This window comes from Rhipicephalus microplus, chromosome 3 (genome assembly GCF_043290135.1).
Source record: "Rhipicephalus microplus isolate Deutch F79 chromosome 3, USDA_Rmic, whole genome shotgun sequence".
NCBI classification, from domain to species: domain Eukaryota; kingdom Metazoa; phylum Arthropoda; class Arachnida; order Ixodida; family Ixodidae; genus Rhipicephalus; species Rhipicephalus microplus.
In genome coordinates this window covers 259064533-259083408 of record NC_134702.1, presented here as the reverse complement: position 1 = coordinate 259083408, position 18876 = coordinate 259064533, and the positions used below count along the sequence as shown (strand labels likewise).

At 47.6% G+C, this 18876-nt stretch overlaps 1 protein-coding gene across 14 annotated transcripts in view; it reads right to left on the bottom strand.

Moving 5' to 3' along the window:
- Positions 1 to 18876, bottom strand: part of LOC119178128 (uncharacterized) — a 435306-nt gene that overhangs the window by 256948 nt on the left and 159482 nt on the right. For all 14 annotated transcript variants that reach the window (XR_012894531.1, XM_075890939.1, XM_075890937.1 and 11 more), the window contains one exon: positions 10312 to 10528. Coding sequence is in view for 13 of the 14 variants with exons in the window: in XM_075890939.1 (XP_075747054.1) it covers positions 10312 to 10528 (217 nt within the window). In the remaining variant the exon portion in view is untranslated. The remainder of the gene's footprint in view (positions 1 to 10311; positions 10529 to 18876) is intronic.

Here is an 18876-nt window from a genome sequence, read left to right as displayed (position 1 = left end):
GTCCCAACGTGAAATGATCGACTTCTGCATCTGACACATGGCCCGACCTCGGGCAAGTCAACGCCCGTTTCGAGTGTACTAGTAGGCTGTCAGAGCAGAGCCTCTTACTCTAATGAGTGCATTAGGCACGATACACGTGGTGATGAGAACACTGTATCAAGCTTTTGAGGAAGATTACAAACATGGTTGATTGAGCTGTGTCGACTGCCTTGATACTGCTTTTCTTTTTTCAGACTATACGCGGACTCGAATGCCTGACAAAGCTGTGAGTTGTGATTAATTACTGCTAAATAAATAAATAAATTTCAGTCAACAAGCTTCATTTGTTTTACTGTAATAGTCCAGCACTGTCACCTCTCTGTTGATTGATACAGGATATATAAACGAGACCTCGCAGGTGTTTTTCTTTTGATGTATGGAAATATCATAAAAAGAAGAAAATCATAAGTAATATCACTGCCAACAGTACCGAACCAGCTACGCTATCGTTGTTCTGAAAAGATACTGAAAAAGTCCTGAAGTGTTGTTTTGAGGATGTGCTGAGGTTGTTATGTGTATGGACAAGGGGACAGGATTAGTGCAGTTCTAGTACCATAAGAGGACATTCTGAGGGCGTCATATTGTCCACACAGAGGCATACTGAGGACGCCCTGAGGTAGTGTTTGTGTTGTCTGGCTTGTGGGTAGCGAAGACTGGACGTAACATGAGTAAAATCATATTTCCTTGCAAAGGCTGCTAACTCGTGACTTACAAATTGTGGCCCATTGTCGGTGCACACTACCATGGGTACCCCGTACCATGTGAACATGGCACTCAGTGCCGTGACGGTCGTCCTCGCAGTGGCATCGGCAAGTTTCTCGACTTCAGGGAAGTTACTAAGTGCATCAAACGCCACAATGTATGAACTTCCTGCAAAAGAAAAAAATATCTACACCAACTGAATACCACGTGCGAGCAGGGACTGGGCGCATCAGCAGTGGCTCCTTCTGTTGCTTACAAGCGTATTCACAACACGTGGGGCAACTCTGGATCATAGTAGTAATATCATGGCTGATGCCAGGCCAAAAAACAAGATGACTGGCCCTTTCTTTGCATTTTTGAAGACCCAGGTGCCCCGGATTAATTCTTCCCAGGATATCACGGCGCATACATCTTGGTATTATCTCTTTCATGCGTTTCAGCAATATGCCATTCACAAGGGAAAGTTCAGAAAAAAACGGCTTTAGCTCGCCTTCGATCTTGTCGCCAGTTGAGAGGCAAGAGATGACTGCCCGCAGGTTGTCGTCCTTTGCCGTTTCATTCACCAGTTTCTGGCGCCTCTCTTCAGTGACCAGGTAACCCAGGACTACAACAGCGTGTACTTCATCGTCCACAGCCCCACTGGTGTCGTCCTGAGGAGCCGGAGATGATCGTGACAGCATGTCTGCCAGGATAAGGTTCCCTGGGACATACTGTAAAACAATGTCATAGTTTAGAAGTCTCGAAAAGAACTTTTGCAGACGGGGGGGCATGTCGCCAATTCCTTTTGCAGCTTTAGACAACAGAGGTTTGTGGTCCATCTCGATGACCATCTTCTGTCTGTAAATGAACTAATAAAATTTGTCCCAGCCGAAAAAAATGCTAAGCGCCTCTTTTCCAGTTTGCCCATAACGCTGCTCTATGTCCTATAAAACACGAGATGCATATGCCACTTGCCGCCAGTGGCTGTTGTGACACTGGAAAAGCACTGCACCATTGCGGTCTTTTGAAACGTCGCAAGTTATCTTTGATTGCTTTCTTGGATCACAGATAGCTAGCACTGGTGTTGTGCTTAGAATCTGCACAACGCTTTTCCACTCCCTTATGTGGTTGTCAGTATATTCGAACTGTACATGTGATTTGAAAAGCCCTTGTAGAGAAGCCGTTCGCTCAGACAGGCGTGACACATATTTACCAAAATAGTTTAGAACACCAAGCATGCACTGCACATCTGGTTTGTCTTTAGGCACGGACGTTTGAATCAGACTTTTTACAAATTTAGGGTTTGGTGATATGCCTTCGCGAGTGATGATGTCACCTAGGAACTGCATTTCAGAGATGCCAAACCGACATTTTTCTGCATTGAATGTGAGGCCCGCTTTTTCAGCCGCTTTCATGACTGCCACTAGTCTTTCGTCGTGTTCTTTTTTGGTTGCTCCCCACACCAAAATATTGTGGATATACACGTGTACACCAGGAAGGCCATCAAAGATCTCGCTCATCGGTTTTCGAAAAACTTCAGGGGGCCGACGAAATGCCGAACGGCAACTGCAGATAACGATATCTTCCAAAGGGGGTTGCAAAGGTACATATTTTGGACAATTTCTCGTCCAGTGAAATCTGGTGAAAACCAGAATTCGCATCTAGACAGCTAAAATAGGCTGCACCTGCCAATTCCCTTTCCCTGTCCTTGCGCTTTGGGAGCTGATAATGCTGCCTTTTGACATGCTCGTTTACCTTTCTTGGGTCCATGCAAATATGAAGCCTGCCATCTTTTTTCTTAACCAAGACCAAGGGGCTTACCCAGTCTGTGGGGCCATCCTCTTTCATGATGATGCCTGCACGTTCCATTCTTTGAAGTTCATCTCGGAGTGGCTCTCGCAGACACAGGGGAACCCACCGGGCTGGTTGGACGACTGGCGTTGCTGAAGGTTCCATGACTATGCTGTAGGGCTTCTTTAGGCAGCCTAGCCCCCGGAAGACATGTTTGTAATCCTTGATTGCTTCGTACTCTGAAGCTTTGACACTGGCCACCGCCCGTTGAACGAGCCCCAACACTTCACTTGCCTCAAGTCCCAGTAAGGCTTGGCGGCCATTCTTCACAACGAAAAATTTGACTGTGGTGAAAGAGTTACCGATAGCGATTTTCAGTTGCGCAGTTCCAAAGTGAGTAATCACGCCCCCGGTGTAAGCTCGCAGCATCGCACTTGTGGGCGTTAACTTTTCCGCCCCTGGAATCTTGCGGTACACCGAGAATGGTAGGAGGTTGGCCTGTGAACCAGTGTCCACATTGAAGGCGATGTTTCCTCCGGCAATTTGAGCTTCCACCTTCCAATCTTTGCTGCCTCCTCTGTCAGTTCCAATTTCTAGAACGTCAAAGTCGTCGTCACTGCTGTCCTTGCTTACTTGGCCGACACCATACATTTCTCGACAACAAACCACGGAGTGGTGAAGTTTGCGACATTCATTGCATCTTTTACTGTAGGCTAGACACTTTCTTGGCAAGTGTCGTCGATTGCACTTTTTGCACCGGTACTGCTTGCAATCTTCATCACTTTTGTCTCGCGATGTTGTTGCGTGCCTTGAAACAACATCGACGCAGTTTTCCGTGGCATTCCAGACCTCCTTTTGCTATTCTAATGATTCTGCCATCTCACACAGTTCTTCCGCTTTCAGCAATGTTAAAGACTTTTCTCGAAGCATTTTTTTCTCGCAGCTTCGAGTCATTCCTGCAAAACACGATTTGATCCCTGATGAGAGAATCTCGCTGCTTTCCAAAGTTTAATTGCGCAGCTTGCCTTTCGAGGTCGCGGACAAACTTCTCGAAAGGTTCTCCCTCCGCCTGCTTCCTTGACCGAAACACGTAGCGTTCGTGAACTTCGTTGCTCACCTCAGCACAGTAGGACTCGAATTTCCCAGCGAGCGTTGCGTAGTCGTCCCTGCTTTAGTCTTCTTCGAACTTGAACGTGTAAAACACCTCGAGTGCTTCATCACCGGCTACGCTTAGCAGCAGCGCCGCTTTCGCAGCTTCGCTTCGAGGAGGCTCCGGTGTGGTCGCCTGCAGGCACAGGTCGAACTTCTGCCTGAAGGTCCTCCAATTTTACAAGATGTTACCGGTCAGTTGCAAGGGGGGCGGAGCCTTGAGAAGTTCCATCGTTGTCGCTGACACTTCTGACCCCATAAAACGTGTCAAGTGTCTGACAAAGGACAGAGGCAACTACATGTTGATGGGAACAAGAACGGCAGGGTTTATTAACACGTCTTTATATAAGTGGTGGGGGTGAGGCAGTCTCAGTGATAAACGCGCGGATCACGATAACACAGTCAACACGCTGACACTATAACACAGACAGCGCATGTCCAATACAGTGGCTTTTTTTTCTTGAGTTTTCATATATATATAGATACTATACATATACGATCAATGATTGTGGCCGCAAAAAGCAGCCAAGACTGTCCACATACATAATTGCTATCGCATAAAAAAAAGCAAGCATAGCTGAACGTCGTCCGGGGCCACACCATGCGCACGCAGTGAAACTATGCACGCGCGCACGGCGTCAAAACAAAGAGCGAACGACACGGACACAGACACGAATACCGTGTAAAACTATTCGGTAAAGCGCCCTCCATATGCAGCACGGCCCCACATATGTGGCGCTACCTAAAAGCGTAGCACTGCCATCGCACAATAGTAGTTTTTTGTGTTTTTTGTGTTTTTAGGGGGGGGGGGCATACCCGGCAGCGAGAACAGCTGCCACGCAGGCTCGTGGGGTGCAGACCCACCTGCCCGTCTCACGCCGACGCGGCCCGCGTGCCCGCCGCCGCCACTTCGCGCTTGGTGGGCGGCGGGGCAACCGCGAAAGACGCATACTCGTACTAAAATGACAAAATGCAGAGCAAAATTCCTAGATTTTCCTTGGGGCAAATTCGTTATATCAAGGTTGTCTCCCGCTGTTGCTTCGTTACATAGAGGTCGCAAATACATGTGCTTCCATGGAGCAAAAGCGGGGAATCGAAAAAATTTGTTATATCGAGCAATTCGTTATATGGAAGTTCGTTATCACCAGGTTTAACTGTAGAATATTCTAAGTGCTCGCCCAAGTTGGTGTTTGCATTTTTGGTGAACACAAACTGAAAAAAGCGATTGAAATATTCAGCAATGTCAGCTGCATGTGTTAACGTTCCTGTATCGTTTGAAATTTCTTCAATTTTATTTTTTCTACTGCTCAGATACCTCCAGAATTTTCGAGGGGAAGTTTAAAAAAAAACAGTTAGTGTTTCACAAAGAACCGCTTTTTATTTAGCATCAGAGTGCGCCTCAATTCTGAGCGAAGTCTGGATATTTCTTCAGAGCCCCTTTTTTTTTTCCGGAGCCGCTTTAGCTTTCTTTTCATATGAATAATACCGCGGTTAATATTGGGCAATATTGGGCAACCGAAAATATTGGGCAATATTGCATAAAAGCTTCCAGCCTGTAAGGATTTTCAGTTCATTTCACTGGGCAGCCATCTTACTGCCCAGGACAAAGAAAACGTGGTCAGATGACCCCGCGAAAATGAAGTTGAAGTAGGCGCCTATTGAATTGTGCCTTGATTTTCCTAGGCTAAATAACTTTGAACTGCGTGTCCATACAAACTAAACATAAATTACCTGAAATAATCTCAAAAACTGGGTAAACCACTTGTCCTCTAGTGCACTACCTTTTCTGGGCTTTTTTTACTATTTACAAGTCAAAGTAAAAATTTACTCTCGTGCTAACTGAGTTTTGAATGTATAGGGTAGTAATTTTTTACTACACTGAGGATTTGAGCGAGTACAGAGAGAGAAATTTTTTACTGCCTTCACAAGGTTTTTGAGGTAATTTCTGAGAGTTATTTCAGGAGGTCAAAAAAAAGTGCACGAGTGCATTCGCACAAAGTCGACGAATTTATTAAATATCGAATGATGGTAGAATTGATGACACAGAGATTAACAAGAAAACAAACACACACACACACAACAAATGTAGAATAAAACATCACCTGAAGAGACTGTAGTTCGACGATCCGGTATACAGTCGAGCCCACATATAACGGCCCCACTTAAAACGAACTTCCGCTTAAAACGAACAATATCCGCGTGACCGTCAACATATACATTGGTTCCATGGCACAAAATCGCACTTACAACGAACGTCTCCGAGCGCTGCTGATCGGTTACAGCGAACGGAATCAGCGGTCTGCCGACTTTCCGGGAAACCGATTTCAACTACCCATCAGGCATCGGCGAGGTACCCATACATTCTTATTGTTAAACGACGACCCTGCCTCCGCGACCCTCTAGCTGCCGCTCTCCCCAACTGATGGAGCCTCGACTGCTTTTTTGTTACGCACCCCTCCGTCCTTTGTCCCCCCCGCTACTCTGAGCATCCCACATCGCTAGCTGAGGCCCGTGTTTTCACATTGCCACTGATCTTTCGAAGACCGGTTCGTTAGCCATCTACCATTTTTGATCGCTGGAACTGTCGTTGGTATTGCCGGCCTGGAGTGACCAGACCATTTACCAACATCGTCGGCCACCGACTGCACACTCAGACCTCAATATATCAAACACGGATATATTGAACTATTGCCTATATCGAACGGTTTCTATATCACGCGGGAAGTCGCATGCATTATTGATTTTTTATTTCGAACAAAGTCTGACATATAATGGATATATCGAACTCAGCCAACCCAATACACCCGCGCTCCATTGACAGTCAGCGAGCTTTCCCGCAACTCTCGAAAGTAGCGGTAGAGCGGCGGGCGTTTACGAATGCTGCACACATCGATGGCGCCGAGAGCGCCACTCTAACATAGGGGCGTACCCGCGCCGCAGCCTTGCGGTAGAGGTTCTTGAATGAGGAAAGTGAAGAGAAAAGCGCGGAGCTGTTATTGTCTTTCAATACCAAGGCACCGACACGGCTTCGCGCGGGGGAAGGGGAGTGGTAGGTAAAGATTGAGGAGGAAAGTATAGAAGGGAAAGGACACAGACGACTGTCTCGGACGCGGCCCACGCTGCCCACGGGAAAGGGAAAGCAGTGAGGCGAGCCGGCATGGGCGTGCCATGTGCGCGCCCTACACCCGGGCTCACGCCGCAGCCTTGCAGCTTGCAGTCGTTGCAGTCTCTATCGTGTCAACGGCACACTGCGCACTTGTTGCAAGCTCCTCCGCTGTAGCATCGGCAGGCATCGGTCGTTGTGCTCGCAGTGTTCGTGCATTCGGAGTTAGGCCTGTCGCGCGCGCGAGGCCTAACTCTGAACGGCGGAGCTCACGGATGTGGAGATTGTCGCCGAAGCTACTGCTGAGCAGCCAAATGAAGACTCTGCCAAGGTGTATCCCGCAAGCGCTGATAGTGCCCCGCTCCCGACATCAGCTGAGGTCGTAGCTGCCTTGGCCCTTGTGCGCCGCCACTGCGGCGCGATTGAAGGCACCGGCCTATCACTTATGGATCGCCTGGACTATATTGACGACGCAGTCGTCAAACACGCCATGGCCCACAAAAAGCAGGCTACTCTTTTTCAATATTTTAAACCAACACAATAAATAATATGTTTGAATTTTCAAGTGAGTATTTACTGCACCACGCTTGAACGGTTCGTTGGTTGTTTTCAGCAAGCTGTTGACGCATTTTTTTGTGATTTTTTTTATATCGAATTCTGGATATATTGAACTATGTCGCGATCGCCGCGCCATTCGATATATCGAGGTTCGACTGTATTCGATATTCGCGTCTAGTGCACGCGCGTACGCTACCCCACCAACTCCGATAATTTGTGATTTGTTTCGTGTTTAGGACTTGTTCTCGCTCACTTCGCCCTCAGCTCAGCATGCCTTCCGCGTGCGTGTGGAAGTGCGAAATCGGCTGTTAATTTGCGCGGAACGAATCGCGAAATATCGAAGTTCGTGGCCAGGCAAACCCGCCGGCGCAACAAAAAGATTTTTGACCATGGCTGCCGATTCTTCGAACACCGCCACGCGCGCACGCACTCTTTCCAAGTTTTTCTACGAGCGAGTTTTGCGGACCTTTCAAGCAAGCTATCCAACGTGCCTCCTTCCCGTGTGTTTTGGTTTTCGAGGTCGTCCTCCTGCCGCATCCTCCCCTCTCTTTATCGCAGCTCCTTGCCCTTCTCTCGCAAGTCTGCTCTTCTCTCTTGATCACAACCCCTTCGCCCGTCTCCACCGCGTCACGACGCCCGCCACGCTGGCTCGAATTTGTTTCGTTTTCTGACTGGAAACTGGCCCAGAGCTGTTCCACGCGTTCTGGCATATGTGTCGCGAGTGCGCATCTTGCTCGCTCTTGGCGTGCGTGTGTGGTCATGATGGCCGACAGGAGGACTAGCACGCTTTTTCCTGCCACTCAACAAAACGTCGAAAGTGTGACTGCTTGGCTTGAGCGTAATCTGCGCGTTAGGTGCCGCGTTGTGGAGCGCTTGCTCATAGCTATTGACCACCTGGCAGCCAACTTGCCGCTTCGGGCGTCCCGGTATTCAGCTGAGCGTGGAGATGTTGAATATTTCGTGGGCGGCGGTGACGGCTACATGCGAGCAAAACTGTTTTCGCGAAGCCGACTTCGTCAACGTCGGGCCTGATGCCGAGCCTGAAGCTTCCGAACTGCGGCGGCGATTTGTGGCAGCGCGCCGTCGACTCCGACATGGGAGAGCGGGTGAGACATCTGTTGCGGTGATTTAATTACAGCCGAAGATGAGGCCGACACTGCGAAACCGTGCACGGATTGGGGCATTGTGAATGAAGTACGTGGCGAGAGCAATTTGGAGAAATCAGATTGCGAGAACGATGAAACTTTGGAGCCAGTGTCTCATGCAGCTTATGCCACGGGCCTCGGCGAACGATCACCCTGCCGTTTTAAATGAACTCGAGAACGCCCTTATCGCTTCTGCTCTTCGAAACACATGTATCACTGACTTTTTGGGGCAAAAAACTTTGCGTTTTCACTCACAACTTTTTTAAAAGCCGAGTTTCATTTACTACGAACTTCGGAATACAGCGAACGGATGCCGTGTCATGGTCAGGTTCGTTATAAGCGGGCTTCACTGTATATAGGCACAACATTTTGACCTGCCATGTTGTGCCAGTAGGAGAGCTAACTTTTTTGCATCGACAAACATTAACGGTTTCAAGAGCAAGCGTAAACTTACGGTGGGCTTCAAGCCACAACGAGTCACACCGATCATTTATTACAAACCCACCCGATTTTACCTTTTTTGATTATCCAATAATTAGCTAGCACACTGGCCTATTAGCGTCACTAGTACTGGCACTGGTGACGAACAAGTCCACAAAATATACCTATGCACACACAAACGACGGCAGCTGAATCATTTTCATTCAGCGGCAATGCACAAACAGAGTAGCAGCACATATTAAGGACAACGGGCATAAAAGAGCAGTGCCACTTCTGTACTGATGGCGTACTAGGCTTTTTTGAGGAGCACAGCTATACGATGAAAGACAGCGGGCGATTACAGAATACATCCCCTGTGCGAATTTCATCGTCATTTGAAACTCAAATGAAAAATATGTGTCCACTATCTGCAGCGTATTATGGGGTGATATACGCATATGTACTTCCAACAAAAGAGACTGACCATCATCCAGATTTTCACTTGTGCTTACCAGCGGCCGCTCGTTTGTCCAGTCTACCTCGTATCAGTGCTTGCCTTTGCGCTAGATGTTTGACAACGACTAACACATAGAGTGGACAATTCGGGCTGCACTTTCCTCTAGCAGACATCGTCTTCTGTGGAACGAAATCTATGGGACGATTTCTTCACCTGCCTGTTTTCTTCACATGCTTTCCTGGCTCGTTGTGTTTATGCTGTTCCCAGTTGCAGTGAAAGTGCGTTGACTCGAGGCCAGCCATGAGGTGTGAAAATGCCATACCAAACTTCGAAAAAAAAAAAAAAAACCATCTATGGTCCCCGCATACCTTTCCGATTCACTGAGAGCGTCACTAGTGAATATGATGGGGGGAGGAAGAGGGTATGAGGCAAAAGTCGTCGAAGCCGCTGTAGCTTGCAGTCACGTGGTAAAAAACCCTGACACGGAGGGTAAAAATCTTGGGTAGAAAACTCCCCACGAGGTAAAACTGCATTTTGACATCCTTCTACCACTACCTCGGATGCATTTTGGCATCCGAGGTAGTGATATAACTATTTCATGTACCATTTTTTACTCTAACACGAGGTAGTAACTTTTAATGATAGAGAGTTTTCAGAGGTCATGAGCTGCAAAAAACCCCAAACTCGGATAATTTTTGCTTACAGTGTATCGCTGCAGTTCTTCCCGCACTATCCTTTTAAGTGTTCAGTCTGCGCAGCACACTAGCAAATCATGTAAAACAATGAAGTCTTGAAAACGATTGGAGGGCACCTTTAAACATGATGCTTAAGGGTCGGTTCCCCCGTTTTTTCGACGACCTAATTGCACGTAGCTCAACCAACGTGCCTCAAGGCATGCCACACGATGGGAGATACTCACTCTGTAGATTAACCTGCCACTACTGCAAGAAGCAAACGCGGGAGCTCACCAGTGCAAGGCAGTGCGGCCACCTGCATCCACAGCATGAGTGCTGGCCCCAACGTCAAGCAGGGCAAGCACACAGCTGCCATGTCCTCCACAGGCAGCAGCCATCAATGGGCTCAGCTGATTCGATGGCTGCTGAGGGGCGCTGCCACCGCACACGTCCAGCATTAACTGAAGCACCTCGAGGTGGCCTCTCGAGGCAGCAGCCACCATCGCCGCATCTGCACACGCACGCACTCTGAATGAAAATTCGTGGCAGCCAATAGTTGAAACAAAAAAACAGGCCAAATGTTTTAAAGCGAAAGCTGTATATGGCTACGAAAAAGAAAAATCCGTTCGACAGCGGTATCATGAGCGGTCTCCATTGGCTGCGTTACAAGTTACGTCCTTCTCAAGCACGCGTGCCACTGGCTGCGCTGTGAGTGACGTCGTCGCAGCCGTGGCGCCGAGCCCATACGCCAGAATTTCTCCTGAGACCTTTCTGCCGAGTTGGCTCGCGATGTCGGTCGCTCGCAACGATGCGGCGTTGCGGCGTCAATGTGATGATGACGGGAACGCGTTCACCGGTGCCAACTTCGCTTTCGGTGGCCGTTTCTACAGTGGTATATCCAGCGGCTTCGGCCGCGACGTCTGTGCCCACCTGTGGTTTGAGAACAACCACTGTAATCACCACATTGCAGAATGCATTTAACCACTCATGACATTCCTCCATGACTATGATCATGCGAGACACAATGAGCGGCATGTGAAATAAACACAGTGGTAAACCCGACGAAAATGTGTGTCTATTCTCAGTAATAAGCACAAACATGTACCAGTGGTTGTGAAACACTTTATTTCTACGTCTGGTTAAACCCACTGCTATGCACCATTCGCTTCAAGCTGTTAATCATGATCGTATAGGCCCACGAGACGGCTTTATGCTCTCCCATAGTAGAGTAACTAGTGCTCTAAATGAAATTGTCAACAGCCTTTTCAAAACAAACATCGGGACTACACATTACAGCTTGCGCTGGTTAACCATTTGTACGGAGTGCTTGTACGGTGATTTTTTTATAATTACTTCAAAGATTGATCAGTGCTCAGTCTTCTCCGCCAAAGAAGCTTGCTGCTAAAACCCAGCACGTATACAGAGCTGTGTTCTGTACATGCAAATAATGTTGAAATGCCGTCATTAAACCACTAGAGTGCAACCCTTCTGGCATCTAATACGCACCAGGCCGAACTTGAAACCCGCCAAGTGTATGTGACATTTTAGCACTTGTTCTTAGAGATCCCCGTGTATCTGTTCATAACAAAACAACAGTTCCTTGGGTGAGCAGAGTGCCTAAGATGTTCTTTACAAACCTAGAAAAACTAGCCATGGTTGGCTGTCCTCTAGGCAACACACAAGTTTTTGCACAAGTGCAGATAGGCTTACGAACATTTTAACAAGAAAACCATTTACACTTAGAAAGCTGCAGTAGTTCGGTTTCAACGCTCAATACAATTGAGTCCACGTTCAGATAGCCTAAGTGTCGTAGACTAGAGGCCCATTCACAAGAATTTCCAATTGATTATTTTAAAGCATATATATTTGCTCTCTGTCTGATATTTGCTCTCTCTGTCTGATATTTGCTCTCTCTGGTAGTATTTGCTCTATAATTGAACAGGCTATACACTCACACCTCCTTATAAGTAACAGGATATAACGAAATAATTGATATAATAAAGTAAATGAAGTTTCCCTTGAAAGCTCCATTGAGAACCATGCATTTTAAACCTCATTATAATGAAGTAAAATTGAGCAGTAAACAGATATAACAAATTAAATTAGTCAAATAGTCTATAAATAAACAACCGTGGTGTGTTGAATATATCGTTTTCTGCGGAGTTTGACGCTCGTTCGGGGCGGCTCTTTCAAAACTACCGCACCCACCTTGCAGCCATGCCACGCGCGGCCGAGAGAACCATCCTTTTCACACAGCCAGCGGACAGGATTGAAGAAGCGTTCAGCGAACCAGTTACATGACCGAGAAGCGGGGCCGGGAAGCAAAGCAATTTTCCTCTCACTTATGCGCCTTAAAGACGACGGCAGCGACTGCGTCATCGCTGCTACCCTCTGTATCGAGAAAGGAGGACTCTCCGTGACAGCTTTCTTTTTTTTTTCCTTTCTCTCTGCACGTGGCCTTGAAAGGAGAAGAGTCTCTACATGCAGAGAAAGAAAAGGGAGAGGTGTGACAAAGGCGCGTCGCAGATCGGCCATTGAGAGAGAGCAAACAATCCGCCAGTCTTTTTTTTTTTGTCTTCTTTTCCTTCTTCACGTGCAGCGGTGAGAGGTGCCGCGGCGGGATTGAGCATGGTGCTGAGAGAATTTTCGGAGCGCGGTATGTTCGAATTAACCATCGCAAGTGCTTGCGCGTTCGAATTACAGGGCCTTTTCGCCTATTGGAATACACATAGCTTTGACTGGACCTCAGCGTGATTTCAAATTAACTGGAAGTTCGAATTAAGCGTGTTCAAATCAATGAGATGCGACTGTGTTTATTTTTCTGTGGCAGGCATGGTCGCGTAGTGGTACATCAAGCCACGAGGCAGTTTTCTTCTTTGCATGCTTATAAGGTGTGGCCCATCTGAGCATACATTGACACAAATTGTTATAGTTGATATGATAAAATAATGAATATAACGACATAATTGTGGCTCCCCTTCAACTTCATTATAATGAGGTTTGAGTGTAGGATATAAAAAGCGACCGCAGTATCCTCAAAATTAATATTAAAGCAGGGCCGAGCAAATCTAATGGCAAGCAACTCAATATTGCAGACTGGAAGAAAGTCAGACATCGTCGCAATGAAAATGATAATACTATTTCCAAAATACAGTTGAGCCCACATATAACAGCCCCACTTAAAACAAACAATATTCGCGTCACCGTGAAAATATACATTGTTTCAATGGCACAAAATCCCACTTATTACGAACAATTCCGAGTGCCACCGATCGGTTACAGCAAACGTAGTCGACGCTCTACCAACTTCCCGGGAAACCACTTCCAACCACCGATCAAGCATTGGCGAGGGGTCCATAGATTCTAATTGTTAAATGCCGACCCTGCCTCTGCGCCGCTCTAGTTGCTGCTCTCTCTGACCGCTTTTTGTTACGCAACCCTCCCCCCTTTGTCCCCCCCGCTACTCTTATCGCACACCGCATTGCCATACGAGGCCCGTGTTTTTACACTGCCCCCGATATTCCGAAGACCAGTCGGCCATCTCCCCAGTTTTTGTTCGCTGGTACTGTCGTTGGCGTCGCCGGCCTCGAGTGACCAGACCATTTGCCAACATCGTCGGCCACCGATTGTATCCGATCGTCTGCGTCTTGTTTTATCGTATCGTTGTAGTACACATACGTACGCCACCCCGCCGACTCTGATAATTTGCGATTAATTTCGTGTTTAGAACCTGTTCTCGCTCACTTCAAACTAGGCTCAGCATGCCGTCCGCATGCGTGGGGAAGCGTAAAAACAGCTGTTAATTTGCGCAGAACGAATCACAAAATGTCGAGGTCGGCGAAGCCACTCAAACCCGCTGGCGCAGCAGAACGATTCTTTGTCCACGGCCGCCGATGCATTGTACACCGCCGTGGGCCCCGATCCAGGCGGCCGTGCTTTGACCTCTACGCCTGCAGGGAATCTTTCCTACGTGCGAGCCGCGCAGAACTTTCAAGCAAGCTACCTAACCTGCCTCATTCCCGCGTATTCAAGATCGCCTTCTTGCCGTATCCTCCCTTCTCTTCCCCCTATTGCAACTCTTTGCCCTTCTCCCGGAAATCTGCTCTCCTCTCTTGATCACAACCCCTTCGCTCGTCTCCACCGCTCTGCGACGCCAGCCACGCTGGCTCGAATTAGTTTCGTTTTTTGACAGGAAACGGGCCGAGAGCTGTACCATGCGTTCTGGCATATGTGTCGCGTGGGTGCGCGTGTGTGGTCAGGATGGCGGATGGGAGGCCTTGCAGGTTTTTTGCTGCCGCTCAACAAAACGTTGAAAGTAGGACTGCTTGGCTTAGGCGTAATTCGCACGTTAGGTGCTGCATTGCGGAGCGCTTGCTCATAGTTGTTGACCACCTGGCAGTCAACTTGTCTCTTCGGGCATTCCGGTATTCAGCTGTGGAGACAGTGAATATTTCATCGACGGCGGTGACGGCTACATGTGCGCGAAACTGTTTTCCCGAGGCAGACTTCATCAACATCAGGCCCAATGCCGAGCCTGAAGCTTCCGAACAGGACCATTGCGGTGGCGGTTTGTGGCAGCGAATCGTCAATCCGAAATAGCAGAGCGGGTGGGGTATCTGTTGCGATGATTTCATTACGACCGATGATGATTCTGACACCCCAGAACCGTGCACGGATTAGGGCATTGTGAATGAAATACGCAGCAAGAGCGATTTGAATGAATCGGATTGCGAGAAGGACGAAACTTTGGAGCCAGTGCCTCATGCAGCTTATGTCACGGGCCTCGGCGAAGAGCATGCTGCCGTTTGAAATAACTCCAAATCGCCCTTATCTCTTCTGCTCTTCGAACCACATGCGTTACCGACTTTTTGGGCAAAAAATTTGTGTTTTCTCTCGCAACTTTTTTAAAAGCTGTGTTTCATTTACTACGAACTTCGGAATACAGCGAACGAATGCCGCGTCAGGCTCAGGTTCGTTATAAGCGGGCTTAACTGTAGTACGTCGCTTAAGCAGGATGTCAACTTAGCGACACAAGGCATCCCCCAGGAAGCCAAAATGTAACAGGTAGACAGTAAACTCCTACAAATGTGTCAGGCGAAAGAAGTTATTCTGAGATGATGGGAAACCCAAAGCCTTTCCGACGAAGGCCAGTTCGGCTTGACTCTTCCGTTACCGCGCGGAAATGATTATTTTTCATGTCTCGGGAACATCGTTTTCGGCAGTTCGAAAAGTACTACAGTACGCATTGCAGCATACCAATTTTCGGGCAATGAAATGCTCTTTTCGAAAAAATATATGCTACAGAGCAACAAAAATAGTTTGGAATGAATAAGAGCAATATAAAAGACTATATGTGCAAAAATATTCTAAACAACGAAAATTCAGAATATACACTTCACAAAAAATTACCCAGGAAATGCATAAAAAATAATAAATGTTGGACAAAAAGTTTCTATTCACCTAGACAAAGAAAATCAGAACCGAGATGATGCTCTGTTGCTCGAGCTATGCGGTAGCATTGCCTGCTTTTTCATGAGGCACAAGTGGACTCGTACACATTTCCCAGTAAATTTTCGTTGTCTTGGTATAAGAGCCTCCAGCTGTTCCAATATAGATGGTAGCCGTGATGTGAACAATCACTCTATAAATCAGATGTCTAATGAACTTCGTTATTTCGTCTAGCTTCACCTCTTTCCATGAGCCACCTCACTCCGCTTAGGCTGGCATTTGTATATAAGCGTCGAAGCATATTTCTTAGATTTTGCACATTGTATTACATAAAGAACCAGATCGTATGCAGTTCTAAAATGTTTTGCACTGCTCTGTAGTTAGAACCAGGAAGTGCCTGGGAAACCTTGTCGTTAGGAGAACCTCTACAGCCGGCGCTAGCACACCTCGCTGGATCCAGCAAAGTGTGGACCTCGCACGTAATCAGACTAGCTATAAAATTGTGCACAAAGGTCAGCAGCTATGCACTTGCAGCGGAGGAGACAACTTGAGGCCTCATGGATCGCTATGGATGTCTCAGGCTGACGCAAAACATCGTCTTCACAAAACTTGAAGTTGAGGTGCTGTCATCTAAGAACTTTAAGCTCATCCTCACTCAATTCAAGTGGGGTTTCAAGATGGTTTCGAGCGGCGCATGTGTTTTGTGGCGCTGGTGCACACCTATGCGCACATGACGACTGAGTCATAGGCACGACGAGTGACACTGGATGCGACTCTGTCTCTGATATAACAATACGAGCAAAACTGAATAGGCGTGATAACGAAAGAGTTCTTTATTCTTTATTCTTTATTCATCAGATACCCCGCAGCACCCGAAGGCGTTATAGCAGGGGGGTTACATCAATAAATGAAGTACATCTCCGTTCACCGACACAATACAACTTTGTTCATACATAAATAACTGAAATACATTTTCGTTCACACACATAGCAGAATTTTGTTCACACATAATATATCTTCGTTAGGTTACAGCATGGGTTTACAGCAGTGAATAAAATATATCTTCGTTCCCACTATGTACTTGCATTTCAGTTAGCCTGTTCCACTGTTTAATCGTTCTAGGAAAAAATGAATTGGCATACATGTTCGTTTTAGCTGGGTATTCCCGAATTTTGCAACTATGATCAAAACGTTTTGAAGTGTAATGAGGGTTGTGTAGGTATATTTCTCTATTAATTCCAGTTTTATTGTAGTAAATGCAGTAAAGAAATTTTAATCTCTGCTTCTGGCGGCGGTCAGAAAGACACTCCCATCCTAGCTCAGCCTTCATTGCAGTGCAGCTCTCCCCCCTTCCGTACCGTCCCAAGACGAACCTGGCAGCACGATTTTGTATTTGTTCCAGAGCAGCAATGAAGGTTACCTTCATTGTTACTAGAGAAACGGCTGCTGCTAAGCACAACAGTTCTGCACATATGCATTGATTGATATGTGGGGTTTAACGTCCCAAAACCACTATATTTCCACAGAGATTACTCCTACTGATTACTTTACGAAGAGGACCAACGGGTTGCTATGTAGGCGTCTACAGTGCCTCGCAACCAACGAGAAGCTATGTGGGCGTCTACATTGCCTCGCAACCAACGAGACGCTATGTGGGCGTCTACTGTGCTTCCCATGTGCTCACGCTTCTTGGGCAGAGCAGCGCATGCCTCTGGTGCACGAGCCGGGAAGATTGACGGAGTAGTTGTTCAGAAAGGGACACGTAGGCAGAACTCTTTTAGCAGACTCTTCTTTGTGACATAGCTACTTTTCTGGACACAAGTTCGCCCTCAATTAATTATTGTGTGTGTTCCCCCTGTTGCTGAATGTTCCCCCGTTGCTGAATTATGCACAGAAGCCAAGACCATGGAAAGAGCACTGCAGTAGCGCACCCGTCACTACAGTTTGGGTGCCGATAGTGAGCCCGCGGGCATCCTTTCGGCAAAGCGAGACAGCAGCAACGAGACGCCGAGGGAGCTGGTGCATTCCATCGTCAAAGAGGAGCTTCGTAACATTCTCCAACCGCAAGTCATGCCGACAGTTTCATCCCTCACATCCGTCATCCGTGATGAAGTTCGGCACGCCATTCTTCAGCCGGAACCAGAAGTGCAACCTCTTCGACTTTAACAACCCCTGCAGGAACGCCATGTATCAAAGTACACAGATGCTTTACGCCAACCTGCCGTCCAAAATGCCTCGTTCGCAACTCCCGGTGCCCGCCAGTCAGCTTCGACCAGCTCACTTTTTCTTGGAGAGCAGAGACCACGGAAAAGTGATGTGTGGCGCACACCTGATAGGACACCGCTCTGTTTTCACTGCGGAAAAGCTGGACATCTTTACCGACACTGTCCATACCGAAGGGTCGGTCTGCTTGGGTTTTCTGTGTATGCTTCATGCCCGCGTAATGATGAAAGGCCTATAGAAATAGAGCAGTACCTTTCAAGGCACGGATCTCCAGCCGCTAGCTTCCAGCACCAGCCAAGGTCTCGAGCACCAAATCGTTATCGATCGCCAAGTCCAAGACGTTTAATTTCACCACCAAATTCACGAAACCATCGGTCAACGAGCCCGCGTCAGGAAAACTAAAGCCAGCGACCTGGGGAGGCAAGGCCGCTGATGTCCGACAGAGCAAAGATCCTCCGTCAAGGCCCCAGCGAAGCAGCGACGAGCAGAAAATCACGACGAATATAAGTAAAGAAAAAATTTCTTCAGACTTGCATGTTACTATGATTGGGCGGGAATTTAATGTATTGGCTGATATGGGTGCCGATTATTCAGTCGCAAGCTATGCAATCGCAAAAGATTTGAAGAAAGTTTTGACGCCTTGGAGTGGACCAAAAATACGCACGGCGGGGGCCATCTGATAACACCTCTGGGAAGATGCACCACCAGGATCGGGATTCAGGGTCCCACTTATGCAGCTGATTTCCTAGTTCTGCCAGAATGCTCGAGAGACGTAATAATCGGGATGGATTTCCTGCTAGCTAATGGCGCCATAATAAACCTGCAGAATTCTAGTATTTCTTTTTCGACAAAGCTGGCCATAGACGAGGAAATGGGAAGTTCTGCGTTGCGTGTTATCGATGGCGATGTAACCGTGCAAGCGCGATGCAGCGTCCTGGTTGGCGTAAGGAATGACGCATTCGTCGACTCTGAAGGAATAGTGGATGGCAATGTCGAGCTGCTGCTAAAGAAAGGCACTTGCATAGCTAGAGGCAATATTCGCTTACGTGGTGGGCTTGCCAACGTACTGCTCACCAATTTCGGAAATGGAATTCAGCATATCGCAAAAGACACTGCCACCGCTTTTCTACACAGCTTTACTGAAGTTAACGACTTATGTGCCGTTGCGTAAGAGCCGCCTACTTCAGA